This window comes from Argopecten irradians, chromosome 3 (assembly GCF_041381155.1).
Source record: "Argopecten irradians isolate NY chromosome 3, Ai_NY, whole genome shotgun sequence".
Lineage (NCBI taxonomy): Eukaryota > Metazoa > Mollusca > Bivalvia > Pectinida > Pectinidae > Argopecten > Argopecten irradians.
In genome coordinates, this window is record NC_091136.1 from 59882562 (window position 1) to 59907886 (window position 25325).

The 25325-nt window shown below is 35.2% G+C and overlaps 1 protein-coding gene across 1 annotated transcript in view; it reads left to right on the top strand.

The window, feature by feature from the left end:
* LOC138319769 (uncharacterized) overlaps positions 1–25105 on the top strand; it is a 54633-nt gene extending 29528 nt beyond the window's left edge. Inside the window, 8 exon segments of the mRNA XM_069262903.1 lie at positions 123–305; positions 3196–3363; positions 3869–3989; positions 13471–13550; positions 21871–22047; positions 22527–22627; positions 22759–22973; positions 23159–25105. Coding sequence (XP_069119004.1) covers positions 123–305; positions 3196–3363; positions 3869–3989; positions 13471–13550; positions 21871–22047; positions 22527–22627; positions 22759–22973; positions 23159–23964 — 1851 coding nt within the window. The 3' untranslated portion in view covers positions 23965–25105.
* The last annotated feature ends 220 nt before the right edge of the window (positions 25106–25325 follow it).

Consider the following 25325-nt stretch of genomic DNA (forward strand, 5'->3'; position numbering starts at 1 on the left):
GCAACACACCGCATACATATTGAAATAAGAAAAAGGCTCTGTACTCCACGTTTAGATAAGAAGCACTCTGGAATATTATACACCAGTGATAACTATATATAACATTGTTATATTGTTTATAGAATGATCAGCTATTGAACAGGATCGCCCAGGGTCTGTCGGAGGCACGCGTAGTCGTGGCCTGTGTTTCTGACCAGTATGCTCAGTCCAAAATCTGCTGTAAGGAAATGAGGTTTGCTGTACAGCTAGAACTGCCAATCGTTGTAGCCATTGTTGGAACAGGCACAGAGTGGAAGCGATCGGAGGTAGGCTGCGGTATCATACTCCTCAGAAAAATATCACTGTATCACAAACATTCTGTTTTCTCTTTGGAGTTCAGAGTTCTCTGTTTTTATAATAAGAACCTGGTTTTTCAGCCCACCATCATCAGATGGTGGGCTATTCAAATCGCCTTTCGTCCGTGGTCCGTCGTCCGTCCGTCCGTCCTTCCGTCCGTCCGTCCTTCCGTCCGTCCGTTAACAATTCTTGTTACCGCTAATTCTCAGAAAGTGCTGAAGGGATCTTTCTCAAATTTCATATGTAGGTTCCCCTAGGACTCTAGTTGTGCATATTGCATTTTGGGACCGATCAGTCAACAAGATGGCCGACAGGCGGCCATCTTGGATTTTGATAGTTAAAGTTTGTTACCGCTATTTCTCAAAAAGTGCTGAAGGGATCTTTCCCAAATTTTATGTACAGGTTTCCCTAGGACTCTAGTTGTGCATATTGCATTTTGGGACTGATCGGTCAACAAGATGGCCGACAGGCAGCCATCTTGGATTTTGATAGTTAAAGTTTGTTACCGCTATTTCTCAAAAAGTACTGCAGGGATCTTTCTCAAATTTCATATATAGGTTCCCCTAGGGCCCTAGTTGTGCATATTGCATTTTGGGACTGATCGGTCAACAAGATGGCCGACAGGCGGCCATCTTGGATTTTCATAGTTAAAGTTTGTTACCGCTATTTCTCAGAAAGTACTGAAGGGATCTTTCTCAAATTTCATATGTAGGTTCCCCTAGCACCCTTGTTGTGCATATTGCATTTTGGGACCGATCGGTCAACAAGATGGCCGACAGGTGGCCATCTTGGATTTTGATAGTTAAAGTTTGTTACCGCTATTTCTCAAAAAGTGCTGAAGGGATCTTTCTCAAATTTCATATACAGGTTCCCCTAGGACCCTAGTTGTGCATATTACATTTTGGGACCGATCGGTTAACAAAGATGGCCGACAGGTGGCCATCTTGGATTTTGACAGTTAAAGTTTGTTACCGCTATTACTCAAAAAGTATTGAAGGGATCTTTCTCAAATTTCATATATAGGTTTCCCTAGGGCCCTAGTTGTGCATATTGCATTTTGGAACCGATCGGTCAACAAGATGGCTTGGATTTTGATAGTTAAAGTTTGTTACCGCTATTTCTCAAAAAGTACTGAAGGTATCGTTTACAAATTTCATATGAAGGTTCCCCAAGGACCCTAGTTGTGCATATTGTTAATTGGGACCGATCGGTAAACAAGATGGCCGACCGACGGCCATATTGGATTTTGATTGTTAAAGTTTGTTACGGCTATTTCTCAGAAAGTACTGAAGGGATCTTTCTCAAATTTTATGTGTAGGTTCCCCTTGTACCCTAGTTGTGCATAGTACCTTTTAGGACTGATGCATAATGCCTTTCGGGACTGATCGGTAAACAAGATGGCCAACCGGCCGCCATCTTAGATTTCATTGTTGAAGTTTGTTACCACTATTTCTTAGAAAGTACTATAGCGATCTGTCTCAAATTTTATATGTCATGTGTTTGAAAAAGTTTGAAAAGCAGGGAAAAGACCCCTCTTTCCATTGTCAGAATAAGAACCTGGTTTTTCAAACAGTGATTACTAAGATCTTAATCACATGATTAGTTTTCATTTCTGGTTTGCCGCAAAACCTGTGATTACATCTTCTCTAAAGTTTGCGAGTTGGTAAAGAATGGAGTACTTGTACCTAAGAAATTATCAAAATTTTGTCATGTTGGCCCAGATTTTTAGCCCAACATCATCAGATGGTGGGCTATTCAATTATCCTTTCATCCGTGTCCGCTGTCCGTCCGTAAACAATGCTTATTACCGTTTTATCTCAGAAAGTACCAAAGGGATCTGTCTCAAATTTCACATGTAGGTTCCCCTAGGGCCCTAGGAGTGCCATGCAGATTTTGAGACTGATCGGAAATGAATATGGCCGCCAGGCAACCATCTTGGATTTTGGCAGTTGATGTTTGTTACCGCTATTTCTCAGAAAGTTAAGAAAGGATCTGTCTCAAATTTCATATGTAGGTTCTCTTAGGGCACTCAGAGTGTCATGCTGATTTTGAGACTGATCAAAAGAACAACTGGCAACCAGACAGCCATCTTGGATTTGGCAGTTGATGTATGTTACCACTATTTCTCGGAAAGTACAGAAGGGATCTGTCTCAAATTTCACATGTAGGTTACCCTTGGGCCCAAGGAGTGTCATGCTGTTTTTGGGAGAGATTGGTATACAAGATGGCTGCTAGGCAGTCATCAGCAGCCATCTTGGATTTTGACAGTTAAGGTTTGTTACTGCTATTCATCAGAAAGTACTGAAGGTATCATTCTCAAATTTCATATTTAAATTTCCCTAGGGCCCTTGTTATGCATATTTCATTTTAGGACTAATCAGTTAACAAGATGGCCACCATGCCTCCATCTTTGATTTTGATAGTTAAAGTTTGTTACATCTATTTCTCAGAAAGTACTGAAAGGATCACTCTCAAATTTCATATTTGGTTCCCCTAAGGCCCTAGTTGCACATATTGCATTTTGGGACCGATTGGTAAACAAGATGGCTGCCAGTCAACCATCTTGGATTTTGATAGTTTAAAGTTTGAAAAGTAGAGAAAAGAAGTTATTAAGTTTGAAAAGCAGACAAAAGAAGTTTAAGTTTGAAAAGCATAGAAAAGATCCCTCTTTCATTTGTCAGACATAGATCAATCTGGAATCTCTTGTTATTTTTTTTATTTTGATATAAATTTATTTGATGGAGATGTTGAACTTTTACAATTTTTAAGGTGGATCTGTTAAAGATAGATACTGTACATCTAATAATTAAAAACAGTCTTGCTAAAGGATGTGTAGAGTTTACATTTACTGTGCTCCAGGTTGGATTCAACTCAATGTCCTACCCAGTTGTGGATTTCCAGCGACCAAACCCGAATGCTAACCAGGATTTACTCTCACTGGTTAAGTCAGTAATGTTACCTGAACATGCTGAACAGACAGAGAAGCGAAAGAAGAAGGACAGTGAAAAGGCGAATACAACATTTAAGGTACTACTGGTCTTAGTCCATTCACAATAGAACATATCCTTATGGCAGGCAAAACAAGACCTGTTCTCTATGCTTGAAAGTTAATACAAGTTTAAATGGCCTATATGTATCTGTCAGTTTTTGTACTACTGTTGATCCTTGTTTACCCAAACTTGTACAACTCTGTTTTTGATTCAAAGTATTTTTCCTTACCAAACTTTTTCAAGAACTCTGATAACTCAACATTCACCACACTGACCTGGTAATCAGTACTGACTTGAACTCTGGTATGAATATATGCAACATTTGTTCAACCTTTCATTGTTTATGTGAAATGGGTATAAAAGGCAAGATAAAAAAGGTTCAGGCTTCCAAAACATTGAAACTTAAATTCTTCCCAATATCCAAATATAATGGTATGATCAGATATTCTTTAAAAAAAATTGGGAGTGTTTGAGATGTCCTGTCAAAATTTGACCTCATGTTTCATCATTTTTCTTATGCTTTAAAACTTCTTGGGTTTTAGGAGATGTACGAGCTTGCCCAGAGGAAGTTCCTGAGACAGATATCAAACTTCGCCTTAGGCCAGGACATGCCTAACTACCCACGACTGTTTGTAGTGGACTTAGCAGAGTCTGACACACAAGGTATCATGGTCTATCTGTCTTTATTATGCCCCTCCCCCCCCCAAACAAAGTTAAGTGGGGTATACTGAAATCCGGTTGTACATCTGTCTGTCTGTCTGTGACCCAAGGTATGAAAGTCTGTCTATCTTTGTTAGCCCACCATCATCAGATCGCCTTGTTCGTGGTCTGTGGTCTGTCTGTCTGTCCGTTTGTCCCTTCGTCCGTTAACAATTCCTGTTACCACTATTTCTCAGAAAATACTGAAGGGTTCTGTCTCAAGTTTCATATGCAGGTTCCCCTAGGAGACTAGTTATGCATATTTCATTTTAGGACAGATCTGTGAACAAATTGGATGACAGGCTGCCATCTTGGATTTTGATAGTTAAAGTTTGTTACCGCTATTTCTCATAAAGTACTGAAGTGATCTTTCTCAAGTTTCATATGTAGTGTATGTATTCAAAGTTTGAAATGTAGAGAATAGATCCATCTTTCCAATGACAGATACAAGATATAATGGTATGTCTATCTCTATTGAGTCTGAGATACAAGGTATAATGGTCTGTCTATCTCTATTGAGTCAGAGATACAAGATATAATGGTCTGTCTATCTCTATTGAGTCTGAGATACAAGGTATAATGGTCTTTCTATCTCTATTGAGTCTGAGATACAAGATATAATGGTCTGTCTATCTCTATTGAGTCTGAGATACAAGATATAATGGTCTGTCTATCTCTATTGAGTCGAGATACAAGATATAATGGTCTGTCTATCTCTATTGAGTCTGAGATACAAGATATAATGGTCTGTCTATCTCTATTGAGTCTGAGATACAAGATATAATGGTCTGTCTATCTCTATTGAGTCTGAGATACAAGATATAATGGTCTTTCTATCTCTATTGAGTCTGAGATACAAGATATAATGGTCTGTCTATTTCGTTTGAGTCTGAGATACAAGATATAATGGTCTGTCTATCTCTATTGAGTCAGAGATACAAGATATAATGGTCTGTCTATCTCTATTGAGTCTGAGATACAAGATATAATGGTCTGTCTATCTCTATTGAGTCTGAGATACAAGATATAATGGTCTGTCTATCTCCATTGAGTCTGAGATACAAGATATGATGGTCTGTCTATCTCTATTGAGTCTGAGATACAAGATATAATGGTCTGTCTATCTCCATTGAGTCTGAGATACAAGATATAATGGTCTGTCTATCTCTATTGAGTCTGAGATACAAGATATAATTGTCTGTCTATCTCTATTGAGTCTGAGATACAAGGTATAATGGTCTTTCTATCTCTATTGAGTCTGAGATACAAGATTATAAGACTCTTTCATATGTACACATGGAGGATAGGGGTATTCCACCCGAGGGGTCAGAAAATGTTGTAAAACCCGAGGCTTGCCGAGGGTTTTACCACATTTTCTGACCCCGAGGGTGGAATATCCCCTATCCTCCATGTGTACATAAGAAAGAGTCTTTTTCTCTCATATCATTACCAAATTTCCGTTAAAATACCTGCCGGTCCATCATTTTACTTCATTTTTTTTCCGATTTTTTATTACATAATTTTATGCTAAAACAATAAGATATCCTTGAAAAGCATACCCGTTTTTGGCAAACTGAAAGTTTGCGGACAAAATAAGATCCTTTTGTTGTATCTTATCTGGGTGAATGTATAATTCTCTGAAAAATATTTCGTGGCCTGACCGACTTTTTTTCCTGTACCCGATCACATGGTACACGTTTGCGTACATCCGCGAAATATATAGCGCCAATGTACAAAACAAAAAACAATCAAAGAGAAAAGATTGATTTTGTGTGGCACATGTATTTCAGTTCTAACTACAACATTGTTGTCATTTTGAAGAAACGTAGCGGTAATTTTCACTGTTTTGTCACTTCAGTCAAAGCACTGCGTCATACCTGACGTCACGACTTTCGTCGGAATTCCATTCATATATTGGCGGTCAAGGCTACTCCGAGTCGCTCTCGATCACCATGATCAGACAATGTTTTGATTTTGGAGCTTGTTTTGTTGTATCAACATTTTTCACAGTTGTTCATATGGGATCCAGCGAACATGATTTCGATACGAGTGTCCGACCTTTGTTGTGATACAGGATTGTACGTATTTAAACGTGATTCTTGTTTAGAAGCGAAGCGGAGGACTGTTCTCGCTCAGATGGTAGGCTATCGTACGTTAACTATAATATGTGGTTTTCATGTTCGACAGCATATTTGAAATCATAAATTTGTGTCTATCATTCAGAGTTCTATAATCATTTAGCGATTCTGTGTGTTGTCAGTAAGTTAACAGAAACATGCATGCTACAGTACGGGACATGATAGTCGGTCATTTTTGGACTTAGGCCTAACCGGATGACGTGACACAGGGGCACGCAACATATCCATTAATCATTACGCGTAGTAGATATACATGTACGTCATATTCTAATAGGATACGATGCACGCATGATCAAAATATTATATATATTAACAGCATTTACGTGCCCCTGTGCAACAGGTAGGCCTAGATGGCATATTTCAACAGTTGTCTCCATGTAACACAAATTGATCCGCGCGCGTGAAATGCCATGTAAGATAGATTTATCTTACATAGCTATCTTACATGGGCAAACTCTATACAACATAGCCTGATATGAGAGAAATAATGGTCTTTCTATCTCTCTTGAGTCTGAGATACAAGATATAATGGTGTGTCTATCTCTATTGAGTCTGAGATGATATAATGGTCTGTTTATCTCTATTGAGTTGAGAATCTGAGAATCTAACTCTATCTTGAGTCTGAAACACAAGGTATAATGGTTTTTCTATTGAGTCTGAGACAAAAAGCCGCCAGGCAGCCGTCTTAGATTTTGATAATTAAAATTTGTTACAGCTATTTCCCAGAAAGTACTAAAGGGATCTCTCTAAAATCTCCCATGTAGGTTTCCTTAGGGCCCTAGTTGTGTATATTGCATTTTGGGAACGATTGGTCAACAAGATGGCCGCAAGGTTAAAGTTTGTTACCGCTATTTCTCAGAAAGTACTGAAAGGATCTCTCTCAAATTTCACATGAAGATTCCTCTGGGACCGTAGTTGTGCATATTGCATTTTGGGACTAATTGGTCAACAAGATGGCCAACAGGCCACCATCTTTGATTTTGATAATTGAAGTTTGTTACTGCTATTTCTCAGAAATTACTGACGGGATCTGTCTCAAATTTCATGTGCAGGTTCCCCTAGGGTTCTTGTTGTGCATATTGCATTTTCTGACAGATCAGTCAACAAGATGGTTGACAAGTAGCCATTTTGGATTTTCATATTTGAAGTTTGGTATGTATCTCAGAAAATACTGAAAGGATTTTTTTTCAAATTTCATATGTAGTAATATGTAGTGAAATTTTGAAGATATAATGGTCGGTCTGTCTATGTCTATTGAGTCTGAGATACAAGATATGATGGTCTGTCTATCTCTATTGAGTCTGAGATACAAGATATGATGGTCTGTCTATCTCTATTGAGTCTGAGATACAAGATATAATGGTCTGTCTATCTCTATTGAGTCTGAGATACAAGATATGATGGTCTGTCTATCTCTATTGAGTCTGAGATACAAGATATAATGGTCTGTCTATCTCTATTGAGTCTGAGATACAAGATATAATGGTCTGTCTATCTCTATTGAGTCTGAGATATAAGGTATAATGGTCTGTCTATCTCTATTGAGTCTGAGATACAAGATATAATGGTCTGTCTATCTCTATTGAGTCTGAGATACAAGATATAATGGTCTGTCTATCTCTATTGAGTCTGAGATACAAGATATAATGGTCTGTCTATCTCTATTGAGTCTGAGATACAAGATATAATGGTCTGTCTATCTCTATTGAGTCTGAGATACAAGATATAATGGTCTGTCTATCTCTATTGAGTCTGAGATACAAGATATAATGGTCTGTCTATCTCTATTGAGTCTGAGATACAAGATATAATGGTCTGTCTATCTCTATTGAGTCTGAGATACAAGATATAATGGTCTGTCTATGTCTATTGAGTCTGAGATACAAGATATAATGGTCTGTCTATCTCTATTGAGTCTGAGATACAAGATATAATGGTCTGTCTATGTCTATTGAGTCTGAAACACAAGATATAATGGTCTGTCTATCTCTATTGAGTCTGAGATACAAGATATAATGGTCTGTCTATCTCTATTGAGTCTGAGATACAAGATATGATGGTCTGTCTATCTCTATTGAGTCTGAGATACAAGATATAATGGTCTGTCTATCTCTATTGAGTCTGAGATACAAGATATAATGGTTGCTGTCTATCTCTATTGAGTCTGAGATACAAGATATAATGGTCTGTCTATCTCTATTGAGTCTGAGATACAAGATATAATGGTCTGTCTATCTCTATTGAGTCTGAGATACAAGATATAATGGTCTGTCTATCTCTATTGAGTCTGAGATACAAGATATAATGGTCTGTCTATCTCTATTGAGTCTGAGATACAAGATATGATGGTCTGTCTATGTCTATTGAGTCTGAGAACACAAGATATAATTGTCTGTCTATCTCTATTGAGTCTGAGATACAAGATATAATGGTCTGTCTATCTCTATTGAGTCTGAGATACAAGATATAATGGTCTGTCTATCTCTATTGAGTCTGAGATACAAGATATAATGGTCTGTCTATCTCTATTGAGTCTGAGATACAAGATATATGGTCTGTCTATGTCTATTGAGTCTGAAACAAGATATGTCTATTGAGTCTGAAACAAGAATATGGTCTTCTATTCTATTGAGTCTGAGATACAAGATATATGTCTGTCTATGTCTATTGAGTCTGAAACACAAGATATAATGGTCTGTCTATCTCTATTGAGTCTGAGATACAAGATATAATGGTCTGTCTATCTCTATTGAGTCTGAGATACAAGATATAATGGTCTGTCTATCTCTATTGAGTCAGAGATACAAGATATAATGGTCTGTCTATCTCTATTGAGTCTGAGATACAAGATATAATTGTCTGTCTATCTCTATTGAGTCTGAGATATAAGGTATAATGGTCTTTCTATCTCCATGGAGTCTGAGATACAAGATATAATGGTCTGTCTATCTCTATTGAGTCAGAGATACAAGATATAATGGTCTGTCTATCTCTATTGAGTCTGCGATACAAGATATAATGGTCTGTCTATCTCTATTGAGTCTGAGATATAAGGTATAATGGTCTTTCTATCTCCATGGAGTCTGAGATACAAGATATAATGGTCTGTCTATCTCTATTGAGTCAGAGATACAAGATATAATGGTCTGTCTATCTCTATTGAGTCTGAGATACAAGATATAATGGTCTGTCTATTTCTATTGAGTCAGAGATACAAGATATAATGGTTTGTCTATCTCTATTGAGTCAGAGATACAAGATATAATGGTCTGTCTATCTCTATTGAGTCTGAGATACAAGATATAATGGTCTGTCTATCTCTATTGAGTCTGAGATACAAGATATAATGGTCTGTCTATCTCTATTGAGTCAGAGATACAAGATATAATGGTCTGTCTATCTCTATTGAGTCTGAGATACAAGATATAATGGTCTTTCTATCTCTATTGAGTCTGAGATACAAGATATAATGGTCTGTCTATCTCTATTGAGTCTGAGATACAAGATATAATGGTCTGTCTATCTCTATTGAGTCTGAGATACAAGATATAATGGTCTGTCTATCTCTATTGAGTCAGAGATACAAGATATAATGGTCTGTCTATCTCTATTGAGTCAGAGATACAAGATATAATGGTCTGTCTATCTCTATTGAGTCTGAGATACAAGATATAATGGTCTGTCTATCTCTATTGAGTCTGAGATACAAGATATAATGGTCTGTCTATCTCTATTGAGTCTGAGATACAAGATATAATGGTCTGTCTATCTCTATTGAGTCTGAGATACAAGATATAATGGTCTGTCTATCTCTATTGAGTCTGAGATACAAGGTATTATGGTCTTTCTATCTCTATTGAGTCTGAGATACAAGATATAATGGTCTGTCTATCTCTATTGAGTCTGAGATACAAGATATAATGGTCTGTCTATCTCTTTTGAGTCTGAGATACAAGATATAATGGTCTGTCTATCTCTATTGAGTCTGAGATACAAGATATAATGGTCTGTCTATCTCTATTGAGTCTGAGATACAAGGTATAATGGTCTGTCTATCTCTATTGAGTCAGAGATACAAGATATAATGGTCTGTCTATCTCTATTGAGTCTGAGATACAAGATATAATGGTCTGTCTATCTCTATTGAGTCTGAGATACAAGGTATAATGGTCTTTCTATCTCTATTGAGTCTGAGATACAAGATATAATGGTCTGTCTATTTCTTTGAGTCTGAGATACAAGATATAATGGTCTGTCTATCTCTATTGAGTCTGAGATACAAGATATAATGGTCTGTCTATCTCTATTGAGTCTGAGATACAAGATATAATGGTCTGTCTATCTCTTTTGAGTCTGAGGTACAAGATATAATGGTCTGTCTATCTCTATTGAGTCTGAGATACAAGATATGATGGTCTGTCTATCTCTATTGAGTCTGAGATACAAGGTATAATGGTCTTTCTATCTCTATTGAGTCTGAGATACAAGATATAATGGTCTGTCTATCTCTATTGAGTCTGAGATACAAGATATAATGGTCTGTCTATCTCTATTGAGTCTGAGATACAAGATATAATGGTCTGTCTATAATGGTCTTTCTATCTCCATTGGAGTCTGAGATACAAGATATAATGGTCTGTCTATCTCTATTGAGTCTGAGATACAAGATATAATGGTCTGTCTATCTCTATTGAGTCTGATATACAAGATATAATGGTGTGTCTATCTCTATTGAGTCTGAAACACAAGGTATAATGGTTTTTCTATTGAGTCTGAGACAAAAAGCCGCCAGGCAGCCATCTTAGATTTTGATAATTAAAGTTTGTTACAGCTATTTCACAGAAAGTACTAAAGGGATCTCTCTTAAATCTCCCATGTAGGTTTCCTTAGGGCCCTAGTTGTGCATATTGCATTTTGGGAACGATTGGTTAACAAGATGGCCGCAAGGTTAAAGTTTGTTACCGCTATTTCTCAGAAAGTACTGAAAGGATCTCTCTCAAATATCACATGAAGGTTCCTCTGGTCAACAAGATGGCCAACAGGCCACCATCTTTGATTTTGATAATTGAAGTTTGTTACTGCTATTTCTCAGAAAGTACTGAAGGGATCTGTCTCAAATTTCATGTGCAGGTTCCCCTAGGGTTCTTGTTGTGCATATTGCATTTTCTGACAGATCAGTCAACAAGATGGTTGACAAGTAGCCATCTTGGATTTTAAGCTCACCTGGTCCGAAGGACCGAGGTGAGCTTATGGGATACCGCAGCGTCCGGCGTCCGTCGTCCGTCGTCCGTCAACAATCGACTTCTTCTCCATAACTGATGGTCGGATTTCAACAAAATTTGACTGATAGCATCCTTATGGGCTACTAACTATAAATTGTACAAATGATGGGGCTGACCCCCCAGGGGCCTGAAGGTGGGGCCAAAAGGGGTCAATTTGGCTATTTCCAAATAAACGACTTCTTCTCTGAAACCAAGCATGGGATAGCATCCATAATGCAATGGTAGCATCCTTATAGGGTGGGGATTCAAAATTGTGCAAATGATAGGGCTGACCCCCCGGGGGCCTGAGGGGAGGGGTCAAAAGGAGTCAATTGGGCTATTTCCATATAAATGACACTCTCTGCAACTAAGCATGGTATAGCACCCATAATGCAATGGTAGCATCCTTATATGGTGGGGATTCCAAATTGTACTAATGATAGGACTGACCCCGAATGATAGGGCTGACCCCCCCGAGGCCTGAGGGGCGGGGTCAAAAATGGTCAATTTCCATATGAATGACTTTTTCTCTGCAACTTAGCATGGGATTACACTCATAATGCAATGGTTACATCCTTATAGGGTTTTGATTCAAAAGTTTGCAAATGATGAGGCTAACCCCCATGGGGGCCTGAAGGGTGGGGTCAAAAGGGGTCAATTTAGCTATTTCTATATAAACGACTTCTTCTCTGCAACTAAGCATGGAAGAGCACTCATAATGCAATGGTAGCATCCTTATAGGGTTGGGATTTGAAATTGTAAAAATGATAGGGCTGACCCCTGGGCCTTAGACAGCAATAGATGCGGGGTCAAAAAGGTCAATTAGGCTAATATTTTCATATAAATTACTTTGTCTCTGAACAAATGTATTGGATAGCATATTTGTATAATATCAATAGCATCATTGTATGGTAGTGATTAAAAATTAAACTTTGGGAGTCAATTTTGCTTATTTTTCTAATTGTCAGAGTCTTGTGATAATTACTAAAAAAAAAACAGGTGAGCGATACAGGCCCTCTGGGCCTCTTGTTATATTTGAAGTTTGGTATGTATGTCAGAAAATACTGAAAGGATTTTTTTTCAAATTTCATATGTAGTATTATGTAGTAAAATTGTGAAAAACAGAGAAAAGATCCCTCTTTACTTAACTTACCTGCTTGAAGAGCGTGTGAGTTTATGCTGTGGCGTGGTGTCCGTTGTCTGTCCATCTGGCTATCTTCAATTTTACCTTTTAAACATCTTAGACCTTAAGACCTGATATTGAGCCTGTATAACCGGTATGCTTGAAGAAGGGACTGCGAAGTTTGTTTAAATAAATAACATTGACCTTCATTCAAGGACAACACTGGGATCTAATAGGCTAAAATATTTAAATGACATCTTGTTAAAGAGATGTGATATTGGGCCTGAGACTGCTAGGGTGAAATAATACAAAATTTGTTCAAAATCTTTTAATGACTTCTTGTCAATAACTAAAATGCATAGAGATATTATTAGGCATGTAGCATGTTGCAATGAAGTGTAACTAAGTTTGTTAAAATTCAAATTTACTTGGATCATATATAGAAACATCTTATTGGCTCTCTTATGTCTATAGTTTGCACCCTGATTACCAAGTAGCAGGTGGTGATTCAGGCCCATTGCACCCTTGTTATTTGTTCATATTGAAACATTCTGAATAGCTGATAGTATGAGTTACATGTAGCTGTTTAATCAGAATAGACAGTAAGGTATAATGCTGCAAATCATCTTACTGCATACCAAGTGTTCATGTTACATAACGGTGGGTAAAAACAAAACGCCCGAGGCTGTGATTATTGAGACAACAGTCTGATAATTACATGGAAAATGTTTGATGTTAAATTTCACATGGCTGTCACATCTGCCCTTTAACTTGACATTGTATATATATTGGATTTTTAATTTTTAATTACCTATATCTATGTTCAGATGTCAGCTCAATTGTGACAAGTGTTTCTATTTTATTGTGATGAAATTGCTATTGAATTTATATATATTGATCAATAAAATTAATTACTTTTGTAGATACAAAGAAAGTTTTGCCAAATGAAGACAACTTTAAATCAAGAAATTACTGTTTGTACACTTTATGTGAATGTGAACAGGTAAATAACCCAGTACTTGGACAAGCTTGGTGAGGGAGCTTTATTCCTTGAATTATTTCCACATGTAACTCTAGCTTTCTTCAATATACTTTTTTGTCATGATCAAAGGACTATGGTTTTGACCCTCAATTCCCTCAATTTTTTCAAACCTATTATTATACCATTAAATTGTTGCATTTCACATATTGACTACATTACTGATGCAATTGGTATGATAAATGAACATAGATGCACATTGTTTGAATTAGTAGAGGTAATCATTATAACTGCTGTATCTAAACCTTATAAGGTTATGTACAGGTAATCAGAGTTACTAGTGTACACCATGTTTGTATGTGTATAGGTTATTATAGTTACTAGTACAAACTTTGTTTGTATGTGTACAGGTAATTATAGTTACTAGTGTACATTTTGTATGTGTATAGGTAATTATAGTTACTAGTACAAACTTTGTATGTGTACAGGTAATTATAGTTACTAGTGTACACTTTGTATGTGTACAGGTAATTATAGTTACTAGTACAAACTTTGTATGTGTACAGGTAATTATAGTTACTAGTGTACACCATGTTTGTATGTGTACAGGTAATTATAGTTACTAGTGTACACTTTGTATGTGTACAGGTAATTATAGTTACTAGTACAAACTTTGTATGTGTACAGGTAATTATAGTTACTAGTACAAACTTTGTATGTGTACAGGTAATTATAGTTACTAGTGTACACCATGTTTGTATGTGTACAGGTAATTATAGTTACTAGTACAAACTTTGTATGTGTACAGGTAATTATAGTTACTAGTACAAACTTTGTATGTGTACAGGTAATTATAGTTACTAGTGTACACCATGTTTGTATGTGTACAGGTAATTATAGTTACTAGTACAAACTTTGTATGTGTACAGGTAATTATAGTTACTAGTGTACACCATGTTTGTATGTGTACAGGTAATTATAGTTACTAGTACAAACTTTGTATGTGTACAGGTAATTATAGTTACTAGTGTACACCATGTTTGTATGTGTACAGGTAATTATAGTTACTAGTACAAACTTTGTTTGTATGTGTACAGGTAATTATAGTTACTAGTGTACACCATGTTTGTATGTGTACAGGTAATAATAGTTACTAGTACAAACTTTGTTTGAATGTGTACAGGTAATTATAGTTACTAGTGTACACCATGTTTTTAATGTGTACAGGTAATAATAGTTACTAGATTACACTTTGTTTGTATGTTTGCAGGTAATTATAGTTACTATTGTACACCATGTTTTATGTGTGCAGGTAATTATAGTTACTAGTACAAACTTTGTATGTGTACAGGTAATTATAGTTACTAGTACAAACTTTGTTTGTATGTGTACAGGTAATTATAGTTACTAGTGTACACTTTGTTTGTATGTGTACAGGTAATTATAGTTACTAGTGTACACCATGTTTGTATGTGTACAGGTAATTATAGTTACTATTGTACACCGTGTTTTTATGTGTACAGGTAATTATAGTTACTAGTGTACACCATGTTTGTATGTGTACAGGTAATTATAGTTACTAGTGTACACCATGTTTTTATGTGTACAGGTAATTATAGTTACTAGTGTACACCATGTTTGTATGTGTACAGGTAATTATAGTTACTAGTGTACACCATGTTTGTATGTGTACAGGTAATTATAGTTACTAGTGTACACCATGTTTGTATATACAATGGTAATTATAGTTACTAGTACAAACTTTGTTTGTATGTGTACAGGTAATTATAGTTACTAGTGTACACCATGTTTGTATGTGTTCAGGTAATTATAGTTACTAGTACAAACTTTGTTTGTATGTGTACAGGTAATTATAGTTACTAGTGTACACCATGTTTGTATGTGTACAGGTAATTATAGTTACTAGTGTACACCATGTTTGTATGTGTACAGGTAATTATAGTTACTAGTGTACACTTTGTTTGTATGTGTACAGGTAATTATAGTTACTAGTGTACACCATGTTTGTATGTGTACAGGTAATTATAGTTACTAGTGTACACCATGTTTGTATGTGTACAGGTAATTATAGTTACTAGTGTACACTTTGTTTGTATGTGTACAGGTAATTATAGTTACTAGTGTACACCATGTTTGTATGTGTACAGGTAATTATAGTTACTAGTACAAACTTTGTTTGTATGTGTACAGGTAATTATAGTTACTAGTGTACACCATGTTTGTATGTGTACAGGTAATTATAGTTACTAGTACACCTTTGTTTGTATGTGTACAGGTAATTATAGTTACTAGTGTACACTTTGTTTGTATGTGTACAGGTAATTATAGTTACTAATGTACACCATGTTTTTATGTGTACAGGTAATAATAGTTACTAGATTACACTTTGTTTGTATGTTTGCAGGTAATTATAGTTACTATTGTACACCATGTTTGTATGTGTACAGGTAATTATAGTTACTAGTACAAACTTTGTTTGTATGTGTACAGGTAATTATAGTTACTAGTGTACACTTTGTTTGTATGTGTACAGGTAATTATAGTTACTAGTGTACACCATGTTTGTATGTGTACAGGTAATTATAGTTACTAGTGTACACCATGTTTGTATGTGTACAGGTAATTATAGTTACTAGTGTACACTTTGTTTGTATGTGTACAGGTAATTATAGTTACTAATGTACACCATGTTTGTATGTGTACAGGTAATTACAGTTACTAGTACAAACTTTGTTTGTATGTATACAGGTAATTATAGTTACTAGTGTACACCATGTTTGTATGTGTACAGGTAATTATAGTTACTAGTGTACACTTTGTTTGTATGTGTACAGGTAATTATAGTTACTATTGTACACCATGTTTTATGTGTGCAGGTAATTATAGTTACTAGTACAAACTTTGTATGTGTACAGGTAATTATAGTTACTAGTACAAACTTTGTTTGTATGTGTACAGGTAATTATAGTTACTAGTGTACACTTTGTTTGTATGTGTACAGGTAATTATAGTTACTAGTGTACACTTGTTTGTATGTGTACAGGTAATTATAGTTACTAGTGTACACCATGTTTGTATGTGTACAGGTAATTATAGTTACTAGTACACTTTGTTTGTATGTTTACAGGTAATTATAGTTACTATGTACACTTTGTTTGTATGTGTACAGGTAATTATAGTTACTATTGTACACTTTGTTTGTATGTGTACAGGTAATTATAGTTACTAGTGTACACCATGTTTGTATGTGTACAGGTAATTATAGTTACTAGTGTACACTTTGTTTGTATGTGTACAGGTAATTATAGTTACTAGTGTACACTTTGTTTGTATGTGTACAGGTAATTATAGTTACTAGTGTACACTTTGTTTGTATGTGTACAGGTAATTATAGTTACTAGTGTACACCATGTTTGTATGTGTACAGGTAATTATAGTTACTAGTGTACACCATGTTTGTATGTGTACAGGTAATTATAGTTACTAGTGTACACCATGTTTGTATGTGTACAGGTAATTATAGTTACTAGTGTACACCATGTTTGTATGTGTACAGGTAATTATAGTTACTATTGTACACCATGTTTTTATGTGTACAGGTAATTATAGTTACTAGTGTACACCATGTTTGTATGTGTACAGGTAATTATAGTTACTAGTGTACACCATGTTTGTATGTGTACAGGTAATTATAGTTACTAGTGTACACTTTGTTTGTATGTGTACAGGTAATTATAGTTACTATTGTACACCATGTTTGTATGTGTACAGGTAATTATAGTTACTAGTGTACACCATGTTTGTATGTGTACAGGTAATTATAGTTACTATTGTACACCATGTTTGTATGTGTACAGGTAATTATAGTTACTAGTGTACACCATGTTTGTATGTGTACAGGTAATTATAGTTACTAGTGTACACTTTGTTTGTATGTGTACAGGTAATTATAGTTACTAGTGTACACCATGTTTGTATGTGTACAGGTAATTATAGTTACTAGTGTACACCATGTTTGTATGTGTACAGGTAATTACAGTTACTAGTACAAACTTTGTTTGTATGTATACAGGTAATTATAGTAACTATTGTTACACCATGTTTGTATGTGTACAGGTAATTATAGTTACTAGTGTACACTTTGTTTGTATGTGTACAGGTAATTATAGTTACTAGTGTACACTTTGTTTGTATGTGTACAGGTAATTATAGTTACTATTGTACACCATGTTTGTATGTGTACAGGTAATTATAGTTACTAGTACAAACTTTGTATGTGTACAGGTAATTATAGTTACTAGTGTACACCATGTTTGTATGTGTACAGGTAATTATAGTTACTAGTGTACACCATGTTTGTATGTGTACAGGTAATTATAGTTACTAGTGTACATCATGTTTGTATGTGTACAGGTAATTATAGTAACTATTGTTCACCATGTTTGTATGTGTACAGGTAATTATAGTTACTAGTGTACACCATGTTTGTATGTGTACAGGTAATTATAGTTACTAGTGTACACCATGTTTGTATGTGTACAGGTAATTATAGTTACTAGTGTACACCATGTTTGTATGTGTACAGGTAATTATAGTTACTAGTGTACACTTTGTTTGTATGTGTACAGGTAATTATAGTTACTAGTGTACACTTTGTTTGTATGTGTACAGGTAATTATAGTTACTAGTGTACACTTTGTTTGTATGTGTACAGGTAATTATAGTTACTAGTGTACACCATGTTTGTATGTGTACAGGTAATTATAGTTACTAGTGTACACCATGTTTGTATGTGTACAGGTAATTATAGTTACTATTGTACACCATGTTTGTATGTGTACAGGTAATTATAGTTACTAAGTGTACACCATGTTTGTATGTGTACAGGCAATTATAGTTACTAATGTACACCATGTTTGTATGTATACAGGTAATTACAGTTACTAGTACAAACTTTGTTTGTATGTATACAGGTAATTACAGTTACTAGTACAAACTTTGTTTGTATGTATACAGGTAATTATAGTTACTAGTGTACACCATGTTTGTATGTGTACAGGTAATTATAGTTACTAGTGTACACCTTGTTTGTATGTGTACAGGTAATTATAGTTACTAGTGTACACCATGTTTGTATGTGTACAGGTAATTATAGTTACTAGTGTACACCTTTGTTTGTATGTGTACAGGTAATTATAGTTACTAGTGTACACCATGTTTGTATGTGTACAGGTAATTATAGTTACTAGTGTACACCTTTGTTTGTATGTGTACAGGTAATTATAGTTACTAGTGTACACCATGTTTGTATGTGTACAGGTAATTATAGTTACTAGTGTACACCATGTTTGTATGTGTACAGGTAATTATAGTAACTATTGTTAACCATGTTTGTATGTGTACAGGTAATTATAGTTACTAGTGTACACATGTTTGTATGTGTACAGGTAATTATAGTTACTAGTGTACACCATGTTTGTATGTGTACAGGTAATTATAGTTACTAGTGTACACCATGTTTGTATGTGTACAGGTAATTATAGTTACTAGTGTACACTTTGTTTGTATGTGTACAGGTAATTATAGTTACTAGTGTACACCATGTTTGTATGTGTACAGGTAATTATAGTTACTAGTGTACACTTTGTTTGTATGTGTACAGGTAATTATAGTTACTAGTGTACACCATGTTTGTATGTGTACAGGTAATTATAGTTACTAGTGTACACCATGTTTGTATGTGTACAGGTAATTATAGTTACTAGTGTACACCATGTTTGTATGTGTACAGGTAATTATAGTTACTAGTGTACACCATGTTTGTATGTGTACAGGTAATTATAGTTACTAGTGTACACCATGTTTTTTAATTTGTGTTACAGGTAATTATAGTTACTAGTGTACTATGTACACCATGTTTGTATGTGTACAGGTAATTATAGTTACTAGTGTACACCATGTTTGTATGTGTACAGGTAATTATAGTTACTAGTGTACACCATGTTTGTATGTGTACAGGTAATTATAGTTACTAGTGTACACCATGTTTGTATGTGTACAGGTAATTATAGTTACTAGTGTACACCATGTTTGTATGTGTACAGGTAATTATAGTTACTAGTGTACACCATGTTTGTATGTGTACAGGTAATTATAGTTACTAGTGTACACCATGTTTGTATGTGTACAGGTAATTATAGTTACTAGTGTACACCATGTTTGTATGTGTACAGGTAATTATAGTTACTAGTGTACACCTTTGTTTGTATGTGTACAGGTAATTATAGTTACTAGTGTACACCATGTTTGTATGTGTACAGGTAATTATAGTTACTAGTGTACACCATGTTTGTATGTGTACAGGTAATTATAGTTACTAGTGTACACCATGTTTGTATGTGTACAGGTAATTATAGTTACTAGTGTACACCATGTTTGTATGTGTACAGGTAATTATAGTTACTAGTGTACACCATTGTTTGTATGTGTACAGGTAATTATAGTTACTAGTGTACACCATGTTTGTATGTGTACAGGTAATTATAGTTACTAGTGTACACCATGTTTGTATGTGTACAGGTAATTATAGTTACTAGTGTACACTTGTTTGTATGTGTACAGGTAATTATAGTTACTAGTGTACACCATGTTTGTATGTGTACAGGTAATTATAGTTACTAGTGTACACCTTGTTTGTATGTGTACAGGTAATTATAGTTACTAGTGTACACTTGTTTGTATGTGTACAGGTAATTATAGTTACTAGTGTACACCTTGTTTTTATGTGTACAGGTAATTATAGTTACTAGTGTACACCATGTTTGTATGTGTACAGGTAATTATAGTTACTAATGTACACCATGTTTGTATGTGTACAGGTAATTATAGTTACTACTAGTACAAACTTTGTTTGTATGTATACAGGTAATTACAGTTACTAGTACAAACTTTGTTTGTATGTATACAGGTAATTATAGTAACTATTGTTCACCATGTTTGTATGTGTACAGGTAATTATAGTTACTAGTGAACACCATGTTTGTATATGTACAGGTAATTATAGTTACTAGTGTACACCATGTTTGTATGTGTACAGGTAATTATAGTAACTAGTGTACACCATGTTTGTATGTGTACAGGTAATTATAGTTACTATTGTACACCATGTTTGTATGTGTACAGGTAATTATAGTTACTAGTGTACACCATGTTTGTATGTGTACAGGTAATTATAGTTACTAGTGTACACCATGTTTGTATGTGTACAGGTAATTATAGTTACTAGTGTACACCATGTTTGTATGTGTACAGGTAATTATAGTTACTAGTGTACACCATGTTTGTATGTGTACAGGTAATTATAGTTACTAGTGTACACCATGTTTGTATGTGTACAGGTAATTATAGTTACTAGTGTACACCATGTTTGTATGTGTACAGGTAATTATAGTTACTAGTGTACACCATGTTTGTATGTGTACAGGTAATTATAGTTACTAGTGTACACCATGTTTGTATGTGTACAGGTAATTATAGTTACTAGTGTACACCATGTTTGTATGTGTACAGGTAATTATAGTTACTAGTGTACACCATGTTTGTATGTGTACAGGTAATTATAGTTACTAGTGTACACCATGTTTGTATGTGTACAGGTAATTATAGTTACTAGTGTACACCATGCTTGTATGTGTACAGGTAATTATAGTTACTAGTGTACTCCATGTTTGTATGTGTACAGGTAATTATAGTAACTAGTGTACACCATGTTTGTATGTGTACAGGTAATTATAGTTACTAGTGTACACCATGTTTGTATGTGTACAGGTAATTATAGTTACTAGTGTACACCATGTTTGTATGTGTACAGGTAATTATAGTTACTAGTGTACACCATGCTTGTATGTGTACATGTAATTATAGTTACTAGTGTACACCATGTTTGTATGTGTACAGGTAATTATAGTTACTAGTGTACACCATGTTTGTATGTGTACAGGTAATTATAGTTACTAGTGTACACCATGTTTGTATGTGTACAGGTAATTATAGTTACTAGTGTACACCATGTTTGTATGTGTACAGGTAATTATAGTTACTAGTGTACACCATGTTTGTTTATGCAATGGTAATTATAGTTAATAGTGTACACATTGTTTGTATGTGTACAGGTAATTGTAGTTGGTAATGTACACTTTGTTTTTTGTGTGCAGGAACGTATAGTTATTAGGTGTAAACCACATCTGAATGTGTACAAGTAATCATAGTAACTTTGTTTACACCTCGTTTGTGGATATGTAACTATATGTATTGTTTTACGTAGGGTTGGCACTCTGTAGGCAAGCCTCTGTCACTAGGGAAAGACTTTATTGGACTGGAGATCGAGGATTATGCATCCTACCTTGCTCATGTAACCCTGGTGATGAGACATAGTCCAGACTTTATCCTCAACCTCTTCTCAGATGTGGACGGGCAACAGTACCTCAAGTATATACAGGAGGTAGGTATATAGATATGTAACAGGTCGAGAGTAGTGTGCCACCAGCCGGAGTCAAACTCCTTACCATGGACTTACTGGTCCGCCACTCTACTGACAGAGCTAAAGGGAAGTTTCCCCTAGCGCGAAGCTATAAGGCGACTGTATCACTGTTTACAATTAAAACCTGCTACATCAATCTCCTTGTCAAATGCATTCCTGTCAATAAATATTATCGCATGTTGTACGTCTCTGTCTATAGTTTCCTTCAACAACAAAATTCAAGCGCAAACCCATGGAACCTGGCTGGGTTGCTACACACACAGGTAGGGAGCCTGGTGTAGTTTGTTGCTATACAAACTGGGCCCGTCTCGCTCCTGTTGCAAATAGAAGTTGGGTGGTGGTTTAATTTCATTTATGTATATAGATATTTGAAAAGAAAGTTTAAATGATGAGAATTTAACTACAGTAAGTTACTATTCTATGCTATCTTTTTTTAACAGTTGACTGTGAAAAGTACTCACACATTTGAGTCGAGTTATCAACAGATGCGTCAGAAGGTTTATGACCTTGATACACAGCTAGAAAAAGGACAACTTAAAAGGTAGGTCTCGTACCTGTTTCAGGTAGATGACTTTGGAGCATGCTAACTTGAAATAATTGTGGCACTTGTGACTTTAGAAGTAAATCTTTACATCTTTTTATGTATTATTCCAATGTGCTGTTTCTGTGAAGGTGTCGTCTGCCGAGTGGAAAGGCTATCTGGTTATGTGAGGAACACATAGCCAAACTGAAGGTGACGGTTCTGAATGAAAACTTGACTGAGACAAAACAGAAGTCTACCAACCAAGTCTGGGTCGAGGCCATGATTGAAGCTCTCAAATTCCCACTGGATATGCCTTTCACCTTCAAACCCACCGTTTTAGTGAAAAGAACTTTCAACACATCAGGTAATTCTCATCTTTTATATTTTTTTAGTAAAATGCACCTACTTCTGGTGATACTTTTGATGTTCATATGGTGTACATGATCATGATTGAAATTACATTATGAGACAAATACCAGAGTTTTTGTTTTTTGTTTTTTTTTTCTGACTTGTTTGATGGAGACTTATCATTATTATATCCTTTTGTAGCGGATGATATGGCTGAGGTAGAAAGACAGACGCAGATGACATTATCACAGAAAGCCTCTCAGCTAGACCAGACTGCCCTGAAACAGGCAATACAAGAAGTTCAAAAAGAGGAAGAGCACATCAAACATTCTACAGATGTATTGCCTGGCAAGGAAGATGGAGATGTGATACAAGCCTCTCATGGAACGAAGGAATCACCTCGACGGAAAAAGAAATCGAGTAGGAAATCGAAAAGGAAAGACACAGAAGATGTACAAGATTCATCGCATAAGGAGGAAAACGTCTCAGAGTCATCTAAAACGATTAATAAATTTCCTTCAGAAGAAGACGTATCTACCTTACAAGTTCCCCAAGAAGACCAAGGTTCTCCACGGAAGGAAAAGGAAGATAAACCAAAGAGGGAAAAACGGAAAAGTCGAAAATCTATAGATGATGAGGATGTCGTTTTTCAGGAGACATCAGTTGTAGACCATTCAAACAAGAGGACCGAGAAGTTGGCCGATGTACACGGTACATCTCCTACACTGATGGGAAGGGCGAAGTTGGCACCTATCCCATCAGCCGAGAACAGCTCTACTACACAGCCAAACACGGAACAGGACAAATGCAATTCCCCAGATACCTCTAAAACTGCTCATGAAGATTCCCCCACTGTTTCCAAACCTCAAACTAAGGCAGATGATTCTCGAACTGTGTCAGCTCCTGTCCTTTCTACACAAGAACGTAAAGAAGCCAAAAACACGTCCTCGTCAGACCATGTAGAAAACCAAGGTAAACGTACAAGTAAAACTTGTGTGATAATCTGATAGTAAAGGGTGAAGACGTAGGCGAATATTAAACCATATAGCCATGTATTTCAGTGAAGATGTTTGTATTTTTGTTAATCATGACAATTTGTTCCCTTGAACAGTAAGATAAGAATACACTTATATTGAATTTTGTTGGATTTTAAAAATGAGAATCCCAAATGTTTTATTCGCGATAAGTACTGGCATTACGGTAAGACTACGTTTTCGAAATAAACAGTTACTCTATTGGTTTTCTAAAATAAAAACCATCCATAGGTTTTATAGAATATACTAAAAACCGCTAGTAAGCATATTGAATATTGATTATACTTATTTTTGCTCACACAAACTTTTACAAATCTGCAAGTTTCAATACGTCCACAATAAATACTGTAGATACTGGTAAACACTGTTAATTTATTTTTAGACTATACATTTATTTATTGTTAAAATATCTCCCACATTAATATAAAGAATAATTATTTTGGAATATTTTTTTCCTTGTTACTAACCCTTTTCTTAGATTTCTTTATAAGTTTACATTTTCTTTAATTTACATGGTTTTTACTGATGTGATATATTACAATCAACTGTCTCAATATATCACCGATCCCTGTGTTTTTGGGTACAGGTTTTATTTGATTCTTAACATGAAGCGTTTACATACGATCCCTAGTGTACTATTTGTTAGAAATACTCTATCTAATATCTGTGATATATACGTTACTTATGAAATGTTTACATGCGCAATAGGATTAAAATTATAGTTTTAATAACTAGTCAAACTATTCCGTTGGTAGAAACGAAAATTATATTCAATATAACTTTATTATTATCATCGTAATTTCATATATATTTTGATAGCTAAGCAATCGTACATTTCAATTTACAATGCAAATAAATCAAATAAAAATAACATACCAAATTAAACTAGATGCGGGCCCGTCTTGTTAAGTTCTGATGACTTTGAAGACATCTGTAATCTTTGATCTAGGTGCCTGAATTTGATCGAACAATGAAATGATTAAAAGGCAATGGAATATGCCGTCATGGCTGTTGTATTGATCATAACTTGGCTATTTTGAGATCACTTTTAACATATTACTTATTTCTGATATGCAATGCATCGGACAGATCAATGTGACAGGTGAACTTACATAACAAGACTATTATCAACTTGATCACGTATACTGTAGCAAGGTTTCGCCATCATGTCATTTTACTTGTAGCATGTGCATCTATGTCAAACTAGTGTGATCACAGGCATCAATCGTCATAAACTATATACTATTAGGCTATCAATGTCATGTAGGGGTAGGGGGCATTCTATGCTCATAAACTGTAGCAGGCACAGCATTGTCATTATACTGTACTGGCCA